At 39.6% G+C, this 18,886-nt stretch overlaps 1 protein-coding gene across 2 annotated transcripts in view; it reads left to right on the forward strand.

The window, feature by feature from the left end:
• The window catches only part of RELN (reelin), a 455,243-nt gene that overhangs the window by 122,122 nt on the left and 314,235 nt on the right, over positions 1-18,886 (forward strand). For both annotated transcript variants that reach the window (XM_038377914.2, XM_038377905.2), the window contains exon 3: positions 949-1,084. In XM_038377914.2, coding sequence (XP_038233842.1) covers positions 949-1,084 — 136 coding nt within the window. The remainder of the gene's footprint in view (positions 1-948; positions 1,085-18,886) is intronic.

Genomic DNA, 18,886 nt, shown 5'->3' on the forward strand with positions numbered 1-18,886 from the left:
GTTTAATAGAGAGGATGTTGCTGAGTATTCTTCACGAAGGTCTCCCACTTTAAAAATCACTCCATCTCTGGTCCCACATAGCTGGAATCAGTAGGGTATGTTGCAAAGGTCATCTGTTCGCTTTTGAGGAAGATCTAGAATTCTCAGGAGAATAGCAAGGGGGATTTTTGTTTATTTTCTATGCTTGGTCATTGTTGGTTAGGTGTGTAAGAGGTTAAGCATAATTGCTAGAGTAGCATTTAATAAGAATTGTACTTCAAAACATTTATCAAAGAAGCCTAGAGCCAGTGATATTGATTCTTATGAGAACTGAAATAAATAGAACTGAGAATAAATACTAGCTCAGTATAAACATTTTGAAGTATAATCACAGAATATCTAACATGAACATTTTTATACATGAATGTACTGCTGCCATTTGCTTTCCTTTTTAATCAGACTCACAATTTGCTTAGTCAATGTGACTTTTTCTGAGTTGAAGGGTCAATATTTGAAGCAAGTACTGAGAAACAAGATATTTACTTTTGATAACTACATTATAAAGGACAGTTTAAACATTTACTGTTTAATGTACCATGTATAAAAGATTAAAGATGTAGTAATTCAATTGAATAAGAATGCCTTTAGTTTCAGGGAACAATTCCAGTTACTTCAGATAGCAAGCCCAAAGGTGTTAAAAATAATGGAACTGTGCACTAATTTGTAAGCAACAACAAAAGGGGTCTGAGTAGAAAAAAGGTTGCTGTATGATAGAGTTTTTTGCATTCTTTTAAAGATTATGGGCCAGATCCTTAATTTGTTCAAATCTGTGAAGATAATGAACCAACATCGATTCACGAAAGCAAAATGTTGATGTTGATGTAGATACATTACATAACACTATTAAAACATTGCAATGAGTCATTGAAATATACTGTTTTTTATCATACCTTTCTGTCTTTCTCTTAGGAATTATGTCTGATCGTCAGTTTGGAAATCAGTTTATGTGCAGTGTGGTTGCATCTCATGTGAGTCATCTACCAACGACAAATCTCAGTTTTGTTTGGATTGCTCCACCTGCAGGAACAGGCTGTGTGAATTTCATGTAAGTTTGTGGAACAATTATCAAAAACAATAAGGTTCTTTTATCGTTGAATGGCTAAATAAATATAATAAATACTAGTTCAGTATAAACATTTTGAAGTATAATCACATAAATCTACCATGAACATTTTTGTTCACAAATATACTACGCTGCCATTTTCTTTCTTTTTAATCAGACTAACAGTATGTTTAGTCAATGTGACTGTTGTTTGCAAATAATTAAACTGTCCAAACTGTCTGCACTATAAACTTGCAAATATAAGGATTATGGGCTCAGTCCTGCAAAGTGTTGAAATCAACAGGAATTAAGAGCACTCAGCATCTTGGAGTTGACCAGCACCTGGCAGAATCAGGCCCTTACACTTTAAGGCCTGAAAGAATTAGGTAAACATTTTCTCACTTTACTTCTTGATGCCTTTTCCCATTTACACAGGTTTGGAAGTACCCACTATTCTTCACCATTCCTTCCAGTCCATAGAGGCTTTGTAGGTCTTGGGGTTCCAATCCTTTTTTCTTCTAACTTCTCTTGACAGAGTCTTTTATCATATCCTCAGTGTTCCACATCTTTTCTTGTTGTTATCTTCTCCCCAAGCTTTTTTTGCTTGTCATTCTTTTCTGATTCATATCATATATGCAGCCCACCTCAAATGTGCACTGTCCAGCCTATCTATTACTGAGAGTCCCAAGTCCATCTTTCTCTAATTTTTTCCATGCACACTCTGTCTACCCTCCAGTTGCCTGCCATTCTCCTCACTATATTACTCCTGGGAGAATTCTGTGTCACTGCGCACAGGCAGAATTCATTTTTTTCCCACAGAAAATACATTCTGCCCAAGAAGTGCTGCAATTCTGTCTTTTGCCCACCAGAAGCTGCTATGGCATCAGAACAGCCAGCAGCATGAATACAGCCAGCTGTTCTGGCACCACAGCAGCCTCTGGTGGGCAAAAGGTGGAACTGCAGCATATCTGGGGCAGAATGTATTTTCTGCGGACAAAAACAATTTCTGTGCAGGTGCAGAATTCTCCCAGGAGTTGAAGTTCATCACAGTAGCCTGCCCACAGACCCAGGTTAAGACAGCCACAGTGGGGCACATGGGGCTGCTGAGCTGGGAGACCAGGAGATGCAAAATCTGTGTGGAAGAACGTTCTCTGCTGGATTTTTTCACCTGTGTATGCTCAGATGCAGGTTTCCTGTTTCCTCCCTCCCCTTTCTGCTTGATGACTCTGTTTACTGCTTAAATACAAATTAATGCAAACACACACTCCTTTGTTAAGGACAGGCCTGTTTGACCAGTTTGGTGCTACATGAGTTTTGAATATACATTTTTAACATCATGTGGGGGAAGTTTATAACTTCACATGCAATGTTGCTATGTATATTTCACCATGATAAGATTGACCAGCAAGTTATGAGTTTTCAAATGATACCTCACAAGGCAAACATTCTACTAAGATTAGTACAATAGTTGTATAGTGCAGATACAAGGATGCATTCCGTCACAAGCAGATCATCAACATACATCAGTTTTCTCTGTCTCCACAGGCTCAGTTATCTTACTAATTAACTCCATAGGTAGGATGAAGAGAAGTGGACTCAGCACACTGGCTAGTCTCAATCTCAGTCACCTCAAAACTCTCCAAAATTCCATGTATTGTTACCATCTTAGCTCTTGACCCTCAATATGGCTCCGCCATCATCTCCATTTCTTGCAGTCTCCCTCCCATCCATTTCAGTATTCCAGACACCAGCTCATGTAGAACCAAGTCCTGCTTTCTCAAGAGCAGTTATGTGCAGTGTAGTTGTAGCCATGTCGGCCCATGGATATTAGCGAGACAAGGTGGGTGACGTAATATTTTTATTGGACCAACTTCTGTTGCTGAGAGACAAGCTTTTGCGTCACACAGAGCTCTTCTTCAGATCCTAGAGAGATACTCCCAACATCACAGCAAAATGCAAGGTGGAGCAGATTGTTTAGCATAAATAGTTAGCACATATTGTAAGGGGACTGTTCAAGAGTAGAATGGCCTGTTAATAACTGCAGTTAAAGCACAAAAAGAGAGGGTTAGTGGGTTATAGATTGTTGTAATAAGCCATAAATCCAGTGTCTCTGTTTACGCCATGATTTTTAGTGTCTAGCAAAGTAATGAATTTAAGCTTCCAGGCTCATCTTTTGAAAATGTGCAGGTTTCCTTTCAGGATGAGGACTGATAGGTCAGATATAGAGTGATCGCTTTGTGCAAAGTGTTCACCCCTGGGTGATAGGGTGTTATGCTCTCCATTTATCATTCTTTCAAACTTCTATCTCACTGCAAATATTGCATGTATAGTACCCTTCCCTTCTTAAAGCTATGTTGTCCTTTCATATATTTTCCTCCTTGCACCTTAACCCTTACCTCCTACCCCTTAACCTTTCAAAGAGGGACAATCAGTCCTGTTCTCCAATCATCTGGTATCATGAGGATCCCAGGAAATGCGTATTCCTCTGTGAAGCCACTTTATTCCAGTATTTCTAACTGCCCAGTTATCTCATCTTCATCAACTGCTTTACCATTCTTCATCTTATTAAGTGCTTTTTCTACCTCCTGTATGGAGATCAATACCATTTGAGGCTTCTCCGTAATTGTCGGTGATGTTGTCGGTGAGTTGCACTCGCAACTCTCTCTTCTTATTTAACAGCCTTTGGAAATACTTTTTCCTTACCTCTACCATCTTTTTAGGGTTCATCACTACACAGTTCCCATCTTCCAGACCTAAACATTTCTCCATATCTTGTGTTTTGTTGTTCTGTTTTTTTGTCTACCCAAAACCTGAATATCCTGTCATCTTTCTCCAGCTAACATTTTCCAGTGAAACAAAAATGGGGTGGGGTTGAATTTGTAGGTTCATCCAGGTTTTTGAAAGCCTGGCATTTGAGTAGGAACTGAGTTCCTCTAGCCATATTGGGGGTAAATGATCAACTGATAATTAGTTATCCAATGACTGTATATATCACTTTCATATTTCCACTCACTTTGTGTCCATTCTTAATCCTAGGTATTTAGTAACTGACAGCTCTATTTTGATATTGTCCAGATTCCAAGTCTTGACATAAAACAGAATAAACCTATCATACTGAAATATCAGAAAATCTTAGCCAACAACTTTATATTTTTTTCTTTTGGGTAATCCAGCTTGCTTACTACATGTAAAAAAAAAGGGGGATCTTAATTCTCCAACTGATTCTCTCCAGTAATTTTGTTTTAAAAACCTGAATCATTATTAGGTTATATTGTGTCATATTAAGTGCTGTCAGAGTTGCAAAGCATAACATATCCTCGTATTCTAGCAATGTAATATAATTTTTGTATGTCACCTTAAAAAAAATTAGAAAAAGCAATTTCCATTCATCCAGCCTAAAGTTTTGGTAAATTAGGTCTCTGAAGGGAAACACACCTACAGTAGGGTTGGAAATGGACATATTTCAGGCCTGACTCATTCATAAAAAATACTAAAGCCAGACTGTGCCATAATTAATAGGTGAACAATTCAAACAGTTTGAGGTTTCTAAGGCTTTCTACATGTATGTCTCTTGTCACTCAGAATACTGGCATCTGTTATGCTAGTCAAAATTAATTGTGCTGTCTGTGTTTTAGATGAGGATTTTTTTCCTTTCCACCACCACTGACAAGCTGCGCATATCAAAGTTCCACATACTCTTACTGAAATCTTAAGTTGTTCTTATATTTAAAAAAGTGGGTGGGTTGGTTGTTTGGGAACATAAGTGCAGGTGGGGAATGTAATGACTACTGATAGGTTGCTTTTTAAATTTTAGTCATTAATACTATCCTCTGCTAACAATGTGGCATTCTTTCTATTCTTAGGGTACAGTGATCATAGATTGGATTTTAATATATCACAAACTGCAATGACAGTGAAGTTATATGTCCCTATCCTATTTTTAAAACCTCAAATGGTAAATTGGAATCAAAAAGTAGTTAAGATTAATGATGGTGGCCTTTTCAGAATATATACATGCCTCTTTATTTTCATGATTCAACCAGAGATGTTTCCTATAGCACATAGCATTGCACAGCAGCTGTGCACAGTGACTCGAAGGAAATTTACTGTTAGTCATCGCAACTTCTTCTTAATATTTATTATTTGTATTATCATAGTTTTGAAGGTTCCCTTTGTATAATGGTTCCTCCTCACAGCTACAGAGGACGAATTAACAGTATAGAAACTGTTAATTCAGCTCTAGTCTATACTGGTGTCTATACTTTGAGTTAGCTGGGAGGAGGAGGTCATTGTACAAAGAAATCCAGAGCAGGATAAGAAGACGTATTTTCTTCTTTCTACCCCTATTTTATTTCCTTTCCTTCTCAGATGTTTGTTTCTCTTCTTTTAAGGGATTGCTCATGAAATAATTGTTGGTCCTACCCAAGTCTGGGATTTTCAGGTCATTTATAGGAGTGGTGACTTTCCAAAACATGTTTTTGCTAGCAATTTTGCATTGAATTCCTATATTCTTGAACTAGTATTTTGTATAATTTTCACTTTCAAGGAGAGCTGGAGGACAGGTCTATGAAAAGCTAAAAGTTACTATAACTGCAGATTTACATTTAAACAAATTTAGGGTGGGTTTTCAAAAGCCCTCAGTGCTGGCATAAAACTGTTCCCACTGAAACCAATGGGAGTTTTCCCATTAACTTTAATGGGAGCACAGTTAGGCCATCAGTGATCACTACTGGAAACCTTACCTTTAATAGTTTGTATAAACAGTTAATGTATATACTAGGGAAGGCACCTGTCTTAGGAAAATGTAAGCAATTTATGTTTCTGAATCATCATCAAACATTCATTGTCTACTGAGCACCACTGCACCAGCCAGAGTGACCACAATGACCTACATCGTGTAGTGAAGTTCCCAGATCTGGCTCAACCCTGTGAATCCATGAATCTCTGGGGCAGCCCTGTGGGCAGCAACAGATAGGAACAGTGCATGCACCCCTTTACCTATTGATGGAGAGCTTTACAGCATGGTGAATTGGGGCATTTTTGTCCATCCTTATGGCATGGCTGAAGAGCTTACAATGCTGCTTTTTGAATATAATGAGCAATTGAAGGAAGGCCAGATCTCTGCAAGATTATTACATTTCTCTCGAAGTCAAACTGCTGTATGCTCAGGATTTGGTGTTGACCGCACGTATGGAATGTCTCTAACCACTCCAAGTCTGCTTGTAAAAGGCTCCTGGTTTTTGACCAGTATAGTGATAGAGAAAGTATATAGGTTTGAAATTTGTCTCAGCATGAGGACATTTTTGCATCCATAAATGAGACATGGACTTCATGCGAGGAGTGATAAGATCTATTTCTCAAAGAAAGTCCAGTTTGCTGCAACCACTTGAGCTGTGCTTGGGTTCTGGTAGCCCAACTCTGAGGTTCTGGACCTTGATCTTCTGGCATGAGATGTTCAATCCCATAGGGCGGGCAATGTCTTAAAGACCTTGAAGGATGTGGCTGAAATTCTCTGACTTCTCTGCAAGCAAGGTAATATCACTGGCATAGTCTTGGTTGGTGAACACTTCTTGGCCAACCTTGATTCCAAGGTGTGAAGCAGCAAATCCTAATATCCAGTCGATAGCTCAGCAGAATAGTGCCAGGGCAAGAATGCAACTCTGCTGCACATGTGAGGCTGTTCAGAAATGTGGTGAAAGTTGTGATCAAACACATACTCTCACACCAATACCGATGTGAAGATTACACACCACACCACTGCTGAAACAATCGGCTTCAGTGGTCTCTCAGGAAACCTTGGCCTTCTCAAGAGTTCTTGCTATATTAGCGAAAAAGGCAGAAGCACACAAACAGGGAGTTATCCAAGAACATAAACAGCTGAAAGCCATATTCCAGGCCATGGCAAAACGTGACCGTGAGATCTACATCAACTACCTTGATGACAAAGCCTAAAGTACAACAATCTGCATCCTGCCTGAGCCATCACATACCTGCCTGGTAGCCATAAACAGCCTTCTAACATCCTCTCACAAAACCAGACAGCTCCCTTTGCTCATTGATAGATGAGGTCCTGGACTGATAAGAAACACATTATGACAGCTCACTGAACTACACATCTGCTGACAACTGTCCAAAGCTACATGAACCACATGGCTGGAGACCCAGGGACAAGCACTGATCCTCTGTCACTTGAGGAATGTGCAAGGCCGTCTAAAAGTTATGAAATGGACATGCTGCTGAACCTGATAATATTCCACCTCAGCTACTCAAAGGTGTCTTGGAACCAGTGAACAACTGGCTGCATCAACTGTTCTTAAAAGTGTGGGCTTCAGGCAAAGTACCAGCATCATATGTCAATGTACAAGGGCAACTATAGGCTGATCTCGTTGCTCTTCATCATTGTTCTGCTTGGTAGGATGTAGTTGCTCCTTAACAGACATCTGGACAAAATTAACTTTTAAACAACACATGCCACCACCTTTAACGGCTAATCTAGTTTAAAAATTAGTGCAAATTTAATACGTTTGAAAGGTGCCAGAATGAGTACCCAGGCGACTGTTTACCAACAGAACAGGAACAGCACAGACAGCTGTAATGCAAGCTTCTCCATGCTGTTGCCAGTATGTCTGTCTTAATTCAGCCTCTATAGCCATTCAGTCCTTGACCTCTGCTGAGACTGATAACAAAGTTGCTAATTAGTGCCAGCTATGTCGGTGGATTTTTTGTAATGTTGATACTTCTGCCCTGAGAACTTGACAGAAATCACCAAACCAATCTCTCACAGGCCACCTAAAAGCTGTCTTATAGTAACTTTTAAAAACTACTGAACTGGGGTGGAGTTCACCGGACATGTATGTGTAGGAGAACAAAAAACACAATGAATTCAAGTTAGTAGCATCCACACTTAGATTAATGACATGATTTAAAATATTGTAATGTATTTATTTAGAAGCAGAGAATTATACCAATTTAAAAGACTTCAGGAGTGGAATATAGAATTAAATAATCTCCAGTTTAAGATTGAATTTCAACTCATAATTATGTGAATTTTGATCATTCTATTAATCCTACACTCTCTATTCATGGGAGCATGGTCTTTCATTTACACTGCCTAGCTTCACCAAAAGGTCATCCTTTCAATTTAGGACCAATATTGTATCTCTTTGTAGCTCTTAATCTTCTCCATCTCTTACAGTAACCATCATCCCTTAATCCCAGCCAGGCAGGTATGTGAGGAGTATCTTCATCACTGATATGCTTAAATGCCAAGGTCTGGGGAATGGGAATACCAAAGTCATTTCTGAATGTTAGGACAGATCCACCTCTTACTTAAACTCATGTTAATCAGAAGTAACTTGATTGAAGTCACTGGAGTTATACTATTGTAAAATCAGTGAGAGGAGAACCCAGGCCCTTATAGTGACATCCTGTCCCTATGGAAGTCCATGGCAAAACTCCCATGGACTTTAGTAGCACCAGGATTTCACCCTTGCTCTCTCTGTGCTCTGTTAGAGCTCAATCCTAAAAGGGACTGAGCACACTCAACTCTCATTGAGGTCAATGCAAGATTAAGTTTCTTCTTTTCTCAGCCCAGTTCTCTTTATAACTGTATGTATACTGATATTCATATTATGATAGGATCATGTGAATACACAGACTTATACTGCAAGTCACATAGGGCTAGATTCTGATACCTTTATTCATGCTCTCTCAACTCATGCTTTACTCTCTTTATACTTTACTCCATAGGTAGTCCCATTGAAGTCAGTGGGTACTATATATCATGAGTAAAGGTATCACAATCTGGGCCATAGTGATGATATGCGTCAATTTTACAAGATCTGTTCTGTCTCTGTGCAATATCAGATAATGAACTATGCTTAGATTGGCAGCATTTGAGCTATTGTTTATTCTTGTTGTCTAAATATCTCAATCAATCAACAATAAATACATAGTGGCACCCTTTTACAAATACATTGTTTATGAAAATGAAAAGTACAGATATTTCCAAGCAGTAGAAAGTTTCTGATAGCAGCTTAATATGATACATTTGAATATTTCTCTGTCTTCCCACCAGAGATATTTAAAGATGAACTCTGGCAATATAAATTTAAAAAATGTTTAATGTTGAGTAGAGTAGTTTTGTTGGCAAAATTTTGGGACTGATCCTAAGATGTGCTGAGCACCTGTGACTCCCAACCAATGGGAGTTGTAAATGCTGATTACCTTTCAAAATCAGGCCCTTTATTTGGCCAGTAAGTCATTTAACTGTTTGTATGGAAATTTGCATAGCATAATATCTTTCTATTAAAAGTTGCTGTTACAGTTTGTTCTTTAAGCTTACACTAACTTAGTTAAGCCCCTTCTTGTATTGGCTTGACTCCTTTGCAAGGTGATACATAACATTATAGCTTAGATTGTTAAGAGGGGTGCTTTTATAGATAGCGTCACTTACCAGATTGTGAAAGTGATAAGGATGACCTCAATTGCAAAAGCAATTTGTGCTTTAATCTCTGGAACAATTTACTACAGAAGTCTATAAATACAATATTATAGAGCAATATTCGGTGAGTTATAGAAAATATTCTTTTCTATGTGTTTAGAAGTATATATGTGTCATACATTTCTATTTTTAATCAGTCACTGAAGAAAATATCATTTTGATTGCTGCTATGAACACATTGCACATAACTTGTATGCTAACCTGGAGATTAAACCAGTGTATTAACAACCCATCCTGTGGGTTGTTACTGCCTATTTAAGTATTTATCAAGCATCCGTGACAGATTCTGATTGCAGAATGAAAAGGAGTACTTGTGGCTCCTTAGAGACTAAGTACTCCTTTTCTTTTTGAGAATACAGACTAACACGGCTGCTACTCTGAAACCTGTGATTGCAGAATGTAAGCTATTATTTTAAAAAACCCATATTTTTAAACATTGTGGTCATAAAAAATTCCTTTCAAATATGAACTGAATTTGTTAACTTTACAGTGTTGTTTTACTGAATCTGTAGGTAGCATATAACAACAGATCTAAGAAATTTGAACTGCCCCATTCATCTTAATGCATTGTAAATTAAAAATAATGAAATACTAAAATACTCTTATTTTCTAATAATTTTATCACCTAATTCACACAGTTAGTGGAATTGTGTGTACATGCTGGGTACCTGCATGTGCAAATAGCCAAAAAAGGGCAGAAATAGCTGTGGCCCTACAAGTTCCTTACCTCATTTTTTCCCCTAAGTAAACTTGAATGTAACAGTAACTTACTAAGGGATAGATTAGCACCCTTATATTCAACCCTGAGGTGCACATTGTCTGAGGCAGCATGTAGTAGCATTGCCAAACAAAAGTGGGGAATGAATAGTAGTGCAGACAACCATACTGTTGTCTGAGAGAGACAACAGACAACCATACTGTTGTCTGAGAGAGACAACTGTTGTCTGAGGAGAGTAGAATATGACCCTAATTTTGTAATAGACCTAGTCCAAAGGCCATAAATCAGAGTGGCCAACCTGAGCCTGAGAAGGAGCTAGAATTTACCAATTGTACATTGCCAAAGAGCCACAGTAATACGTCAGCAGCCCCCCCCTCAACTCCCCCCACTCCCAGCATCTCCCACCCACCAGCAGCCCCGCCAATCAGCGCCTCCCCCTGCCTCCCTGCACCTCTCGATTAGCTGTTTCGTGGTGTGCAGAAGGCTCTGGAGGGGAGCGGAAGGAGCGAGGGCATGGCAGGCTCAGGGAAGGGTGTCGGAACGGATGGAGTGGGGGCAGAGCCTGCGCCAGAGCCAGGGGTTGAGCAGTGAGCACCCCCTGGCACACTGGAAAGTTGGCACCTGTAACTCCAGCCCCGGAGTCAGTGCCTATACAAGGAGCCACATATTAACTTCTGAAGAGCCGCATGCAGCTCTGGAGCCAAGGGTTGGCCACCCCAGCCATAAATTAAAATGTAATTTGGCTCTCTCCAGAGAAGACGTTTGGCACCCTTGGTTTAAAGTGAAATTACAAGAAATCAAATATGCTTTTTACATGTGGTTATGTTACTATAATCCCCTAATAATACAACTCCCTTCTGGGAAATTTTAAGTACTCTCTTCCAGAAATGAAATTTGCATGTTTATGTGTCCGGGACCATTGCTATTAGTTGGCAACTATGTTAATACATGAACCTGAAATATCATATTGTACAAACAATACATAAAATAAAGGCTGTGATTTAAAAGCCTGGTTACCTATTTAAAACATTTATAGAAACCCCATGATGAGAATTGTGGAAATATTGAACAAACAACCAAGAAGATTACACAGTCTGCTATATTAGTCCTTTAACCATGGTGGAAAAGTGACATACTGTCTGAGCGAACCACAATCTCCTGGTAAACCACTTAGCTAAACTGTCATTTAAGACAGCCTGTTTACTAACTTTTTAGTTTGTTAAAAATAATTACTTAAAGAAATACAGGAAAATACTTTCAAAGTTAAATATGTGATTGTATTTATTACACACACACACACAATAACAACAAAAGAACATTAAAGTAGAAAAGTCAAGTTCTCAAACGGTTGCCCAGGCAAGCTAAATTCAGCCCCCAGGGTATGTACATATGCATTATGATAAGAGTCTTTAATTACATGATCACATACTATTTTTTCCATAGGACCCCTGACTAATTCAATACAAAGAATGGATGATATATAAAACTACGTTTTAGTCACAGGTATTTTTTAGTAAAAGTCATGGACAGGTCACGGGGAGTAAATAAAAATTCATGGCTGGTGACCTGTCCATGACTTGTACTATATACCCCTGACTAAAATTTGGGTGCTGGGGGGGGCATCCCGGGGCACTGTGGGTGCTCTGCGGGCAGCCCAGGGGTGCAGCATGGGCGAGGGGAGAGTGGCGCACAGCCCTGGAGTGTTCGGGGGGGTGATGGTGTGCGGCCTAGGACCTGCCCAGTGCTGCGGAGGGAGGGCCAGGCAGCAGCAGGCAGAGGTCATGGCAGCCTGAGGCTGCTCCAGCCGCTGCAGAAATCACGGAGGTCCCAGAAAGTCACGGAATCCGTCACTTCCGTGACCTCCATGACAGAAGCACAGCCTAAATGATACTTTGGGAGGTGGATCAGAGTTGTGTGTGAACAAAGGCTGTTGTCTGTAGATCCCCTGCCTCAGTTTTTGTTGTGATTTGTGATCATATAATTATAGACTGTATTATAATGCATATGCATAACCTTAAGTCACAAACAATTTTAATTCTGGCATATTCTAGCTTTTTATGCTTGACTTTGCAACTTTACCTTATTTTAATGTATTTTTGTGGGTTATTATTTTCTAAGTTCTAAAAAAGCAAACTGAAAACACAGAAATTCAAGCATGTGGAATCATTTTGACATGAACACAGAGTATCAACAGGATTGGAACCTTTGGATTCAGAGCACATATGAGCTAATGGACTAATGGATAGCAGTAGTAGTAGGTTGTCATCCTCTAGGTGAACCGACCACTAAAGGGGGATGAAACAAGAATGTTTCCAATGGTTTCACAACTATTTGCTGATGGCAGAGGAATTCTGAGATTCAGGAATCTTGAATTCTTAGTTTCATAGAGTTTAAAGGCAGAAAGAACCATTAGATCACGTAATCTGATCTCCTGTAGATCACAAGCCATTGAATTTCACCCAGTTTACCTCTATGTTGAGTCCAGTAACTTAGCGTAGATTAAAGCATTTCAGTCCTCAGGAGACTAAACTGTTGTGTGCCACAGGCAGAGAATAGAAGAGACTGGCACCTGTAATAGTTCAGGGCAACTGCACTGGTATTCTCCCTCCATGGTCCCATTTGCTTTTATATTCTTGAAATAAAAGAGAGAAGAATTTAGTTTGATTCTAGAGCACAGGGTGAGTTTCCAGGACTGGAAGCTAGAAAAAACAGCATTTGACTTATAAACTGAGACTACATTTGGTCTGAACTCATTTAGATACAATGGACATGGCACCCCATGATGCTATTTTTACAGCATCACCATTCAGAGTACAACTACACATCCTTTAGCGAGTCTGCTGTTGTGTCAGCTGAGAAATTTTTATACATCTACCAGCATGGTTAGACGTTTTTCTCCATGGTTGCCACTAGTCAAACAACCAAGCAGGATAATTCTTATGATCAAACAGCAGGATATTGGCAGAGCTGGAAAGAGAACTCAGGTTTCCTCAGTCCTATTGCATTTCCCTATCCACTGGAAGGGCGCCACATTGCCTCCTTGAAAAACAAAGGGTTATCAATTCTGGAAATTCTCACCAGCCTTAATTTGTATGAGATGAGAAAGGGCCACTCAGAATTAGAAGTTTGCCCATATTTTCTCTAGTTTATTTTTCAACTGTTGGGTACATGTTATTACTTGGACTAAGGCTACTTTTTCAGCACTCACTTTCTTGTTAGAAATTATACAAGGTTTCAGGATTGGAAGATGTGTTCCACTATTGTCCATATAGCAAAGTACTCTTTCCACCATTGTTGTGCCGGGTTTATGCAACAATAGCTGCTTTCTGATCAACAATATATTAAATCATGTAGTACATAGAATTCTGGTTCTTTATATCTGGAATGAGCTACTGCAGTATGTATTTTTTCAAGGAAAAGTCTTGTGGGTCTTTCAATAAATAGATAAAGTTGATATAAACTTTGTGTGGTACACTGTCCAGCTAACACAATCCTTGCCCACAGTTATTCTTCACGGACAAAATGTAGCATGATAACTGCAGAATTACATTTAAAAGATTTGGTGAAACACCAGACATGAATGAACCTAGAATACTTTTCCTTTTGCTGCTTAATTGTTTGCAATTAAGAACCATGTACTAGATCCCTAAGAGTGAGTCAAATATTAACCCAATATTCCAGCTGTTTTATTTTTCAGTGTTCTTGATAACATGCTTTTTTTCTTAAAAAAACATGACTGTTTGCTCCTTCTGGTGTTTCAGTTTAGTGGAACTGTGATGCGTCTGACACAAAGCATTCCCTCTTCCCTAGACTCTTCTCCTGAAACAAGCTTTGTTATGCTGCCAATCAACATTATGTGAAGCATTTCTGAAAAATGCACAGGCCAATAGTTGATTAGGAACTTGGCTCTAACCAGGTCTCATTTTGATGTGGTGCCCAGATTATTTCCTTTATCTTCAGTGTTTGTGCATTTTTCAGTTAATACTAACTGCTAATTACCATACATGGTATCATTATAGCTTTGTTGAATATGATCCCCAAACAGCTTAGACCTCACTGATTCTGCAGAAACTGATCTTGCATCTCTGGTGCACCAAAGATGCTTATTTTACACTGCCTGAAAGCAACTGGAAATGACCAGTGAAGAATTCCTACAGTCTAGGGTGCCCAAACTTTTCCTGTTGCGCCAGTAATGGAATCTGTCCACGTCCTCCCTTCATTACTGCACAGTTGACTCAGCAGATTAGCTAGGGCTGAATGTGGAACTGGGGGCTGACCTGGGTATGGAGGGAGGAGCTGGGGATAAAGGCAGAGCTGGCCTGGGGATGGAAAGGGAATGAGGGAAGAGCTGGCTGGGGGGCAGAGCAAGGGGTGGAGTGGAGCTGTGGCTGGGGGCAGAGCGGGGCTGGGTGGCACTCTGACTGCTTCCCATGGGGGCTGAACCGGCCCTTCTGCACACACCCCTGAATGTTCCTCTGCGCCCCCCTATGGGGGGCATGCCCCACAATTTGGGGACCACTGGGGAACTTTGCTAGTGGACCTCTTTCATATGAGGAGGGAAGAGGCATGTTGAGGGGTTCTGAGAGTGCAGTGTGGATGGGACAGGGGTGTGAGGGAACATGGCAAAGCTCCACTATACCGGATCTTCCACTAGCATAAGGGACCTTATGCCAGTGATGGGAGTTAGGGCTGCTTAATAGAGGCAAGGTAGCTCAGAATCATGGGAGCTGGCACAGGCTGTGTTCAGCACACCTCCTCAGATGGAGTGGTGAATCAAGCCCATAGGCTATGACAATCTAATTTGTCTATAGTCCTAAAAGGTGATAGCAGTTCTGGTGCTGACAGAGCATGTGGAAGGGATCTACATGTTTGAATTTTGAGAATCAAAACTTTGGCTTTGTTTGGATCCCTTTTTCTAGATGGTTTTAGCAGTTTGTTTTGCTGATTTGTGGAGCTACTAGGCAACATCAATATGGAATTCACTACCACTCCAGGGCTATTTATACAGGCCACATCGTTGTCTAGGGCCAAGAGCTTCTAAATGAGCAGAGCAGTTGGCAGTTGCAAGCAATAAAGTAGGGCTGGCTGGGAAAACAAGGATCCCGTTTTGTGAAAAATGATGAGGTTTCGCCGTTTCGTTTCAGTCACATTGGGATGAAATCGAGACCTTCTGAAACATTTCATGAAAAAACAAAGAGACCCATTGGCGCTGGAACAGTTTTTATAGTGGGAGTGCTGAGAGCCATTGAACAAAACTGTAAATCCTGTATATGCTGGAAACCACTTTAAGCCAGGGAGTGCGGGAGCACCCCCAGCACCCCTAGTTCCAGCACCCCTGGAGAGACCCCAGAATAGCCAGGGATGTGGGAGACCAAGGTTCAGGTCCCTACTTTATCTGACTCAGTGCCCTAACCACTGAGCTATAGTCAGTCTCCCTCTGGCCCAATGACTACTTCATTATTTATAAAGTGTAACAGCTTCAACAGAAGAGACTGAGAACAACCTACCCCAGAATAGCCCAGTGGTCAGGGGACTTACTGGGGATGTGGGAGAGTCAAAGATCCAAATCAAGCAGAGCAGAGTCTTGAATCCAGGTCTCACACATGCCAGCTGACAGCTCTACTCACTGAGCTATTGGCTGTTTTTCTCTCAGGCTGATGTTTTGACCAACTGTTCCGTTCTGGACCTGAGAAATCTTTCCTAATGAAAGAGTCATCAAAACTGATACATTTCTGTGAAAACTTTCAGTTTGGATGAATCCACATTTTCCACCCAAAAAAATTCATTAAAAAATTCCTGATTAGCTCTATGATAAAGGACTGCAAATAAAGGGAAGAGTTGCATGACATTTTACAGCTTATATTGCCTTTTCGCCTGAGGAAGGAAGCTATTCACTTAAGAGTTCACTCTGAGGAGAGGAGGATTGTCCAGTAATTTAATTCTATCTCAAAGGTCTCACAAAAAAAAGGCCATTTCGTACCATAAAGTGCATGGTGCTGTCTTGTTTCCGGGGATGCAGTCTGTCAAGCACCTGATGTGATCCAACACATCAGCTCACATCAGCACAAATCAGGAAGAGTGAGCATGTGAAAAATGATTTAAAAGAGGACACACCAGTTCTGCCAACAGGTTGTTTGGACTCAGCTCAAATGATAGGCATAGGTTTTCCCTGTCTCTGCTGGTTGTAAAGGATACATTCCTCCTTTCAACTGAGTCATGCAATGCCAAAAATAGTAATTGCAAAAATGTCATGACAATATTAGCAATACTCTGTTTCCCTCCTCTCTCCTTTGTACAGCTACAACTTTTGTATATCACATACTTGTACTGTAGCAGGAGGCTGTTGTTTAGTGTTGCCTTTGGATGTTTTGTTAAAATTTTGGAATATTTCGATATTGGACCTTGCTACCTTCTGCATGAGAGAAAATGGAAGCTGATCATTTTCTGCTAGTAGAGTCTAAATAATAAATTATTTGCAATGAGAATACTTCCCTTCTCACAAATGTTCATTGGGGAATTTTAGAAGCTGAGATTAGATTTTAATTTATTCCCCATTGAGAAATGTACCCATTACTTAGGTGGTATATATTTTGATTGATAATTAGGTTTTGAAGATGAGCCCCTGGAAGAATTATGTTCATTGAGATGGACATGAAGTGGAAATTGCTTGCACTGTTGTGGAAATTCTGGGTGTTTCTAAACAGTGAGGTTTGAACATTGAGTGAGTCACACTGTGAAATCATAGAGATGAATAATATATAAAACTATGGTCTATTCCCTTCCTTCCCCATGACACACACACACACAAACACACATCCCAAATGTACTAGGAAGGTAGACCCTAGTCCTACAAAAAAAAATTTCCACAGCCAGATAGAATGTCTGCACAGAACTCTTTTATAACATCTCAACTTTGGGATGTACCTATAGACAGTCAAATGAGTCAGATAATTTTAATGCAATCTTTGGAATGGAGAATACAGCAAATGTTTAATGCATGGATGAGTTTCAGATAAGAGCATTGTGTGTATGCATCTGCAGGAGGCACTGGACTTCTTGCAAGAGAATTTTGCTAAGTACTTTGTTTTTATAGAATTAATATCATTACGGACTCTACCCTGCAAGGTGCTGCAGAGTTTCAGTCCAGCAAAGCACTTAAATATGCAATGGTCCTGCTGTAGAAAAAGACTACCAATTTTTTTGTATTTTTAATGCTTCAGTTTAGATTTTGTTTGAAATTTTGGTTTGATTGTTTAAATAGTCAGTAGAAAACACCTTAGGATGCTCTGTTCCTACTCTTGATGTACAAAAGCAAAACTGAATGATATTTCCCTCTCCCTTCTTCTTTGGATGAAGTACAGCAGAGATTAATTTCAAATGTAGTATTCAACGGGGCTCCTTATGTGTGCCTGAGGGCTGGGGACTTTGTGGGAAGCAAATAATGCTTGTCCAACACAAACAAGAAAATTGATGGTTTCACCTTAGTCTCTGTTAAAAGGGCATTTCTTTGAAGTTTATGTCCCCCAAAAGTCAAGGAATGAAATATAGGCCCTATTGAAGTTAGTGGCAAAACTTAAATTAGCACCAGCTGCATTGATTCTCCAATCACTGAATCTCTGCCATGTTTCCTATCCTCCTCCCCTGAAAAATAGACTTTGACCCTCTGCGGGGTGACCCTGCAGTAGCTCAAGGTGGGCATGTCAAGAATAATATGGGAAGTATATCCCATCACATGCTTCCTAATTGTTTTTCAAACTGTATGAAGCTCTGAGGTCTATTCTTCCCATCTCAATTCAGTTTATTTTAAAAAACCAAATCTATTATTATTTTAAATAATTCCAACCAATAAAAAATGAAGCTAATCTGTTTTGCTTCCTCCTATGTAGCTATATTCTGCTACAATCTACATTCTGCTACTATTAATATGTCACCAAAATGGTGTGATTTCATAATCAAAGTAACTGACTGAAGGATTAATTTCAGGGAAAGTCATTAAGTTGTATTGTTGTTAATACTTCTAGCAGAGTGCCAAATCCTAGAGTCCTTAATCAGGGCTTGTCTACCTGGAAACTGGAACTCAAATACTGTAACTAAATTGGTTGTTAATCACATCTTTAGCTATTTCAGTGCAAGTCGGTATGTGGACACTCTTTGTTCTGGAATAAGAGCGCTCTATTTCCATATAATTTAAGCTGGTCAATGAGCTATTTCAATATATGACTTAAGTTGTATCTAAATAGGGCACTATTATTCCAAAACAAAGAGTGTTCACACACAGACTTGCATCGAAACAACTAACAGTGTGAATTACAACTATTTTAGTTTTTTCTTTCTAGTTTTCTTGTACACAGTTCCTTTACTCAGTCCTTATTTTGACCAATCCTTTTAGTTACTTCAGTGGGATTTTTGACTGAGAAAGATCTGTATAGAAAATGAGCAAAGTCTTTGAGACTTGTCCCAGGATGAACATATTATTGATATTTGTCATTCACTTGAATAGTTTTCAGCCACCAAGAATGTGAAATTCTTCTGAGGTCATTTAGAATGCCCTTTTCCATGTATTTCTTCTAGCCATCTTGTGACA

The sequence above is a fragment of the Dermochelys coriacea genome, chromosome 1 (genome assembly GCF_009764565.3).
Source record: "Dermochelys coriacea isolate rDerCor1 chromosome 1, rDerCor1.pri.v4, whole genome shotgun sequence".
Classification (NCBI taxonomy): domain Eukaryota; kingdom Metazoa; phylum Chordata; order Testudines; family Dermochelyidae; genus Dermochelys; species Dermochelys coriacea.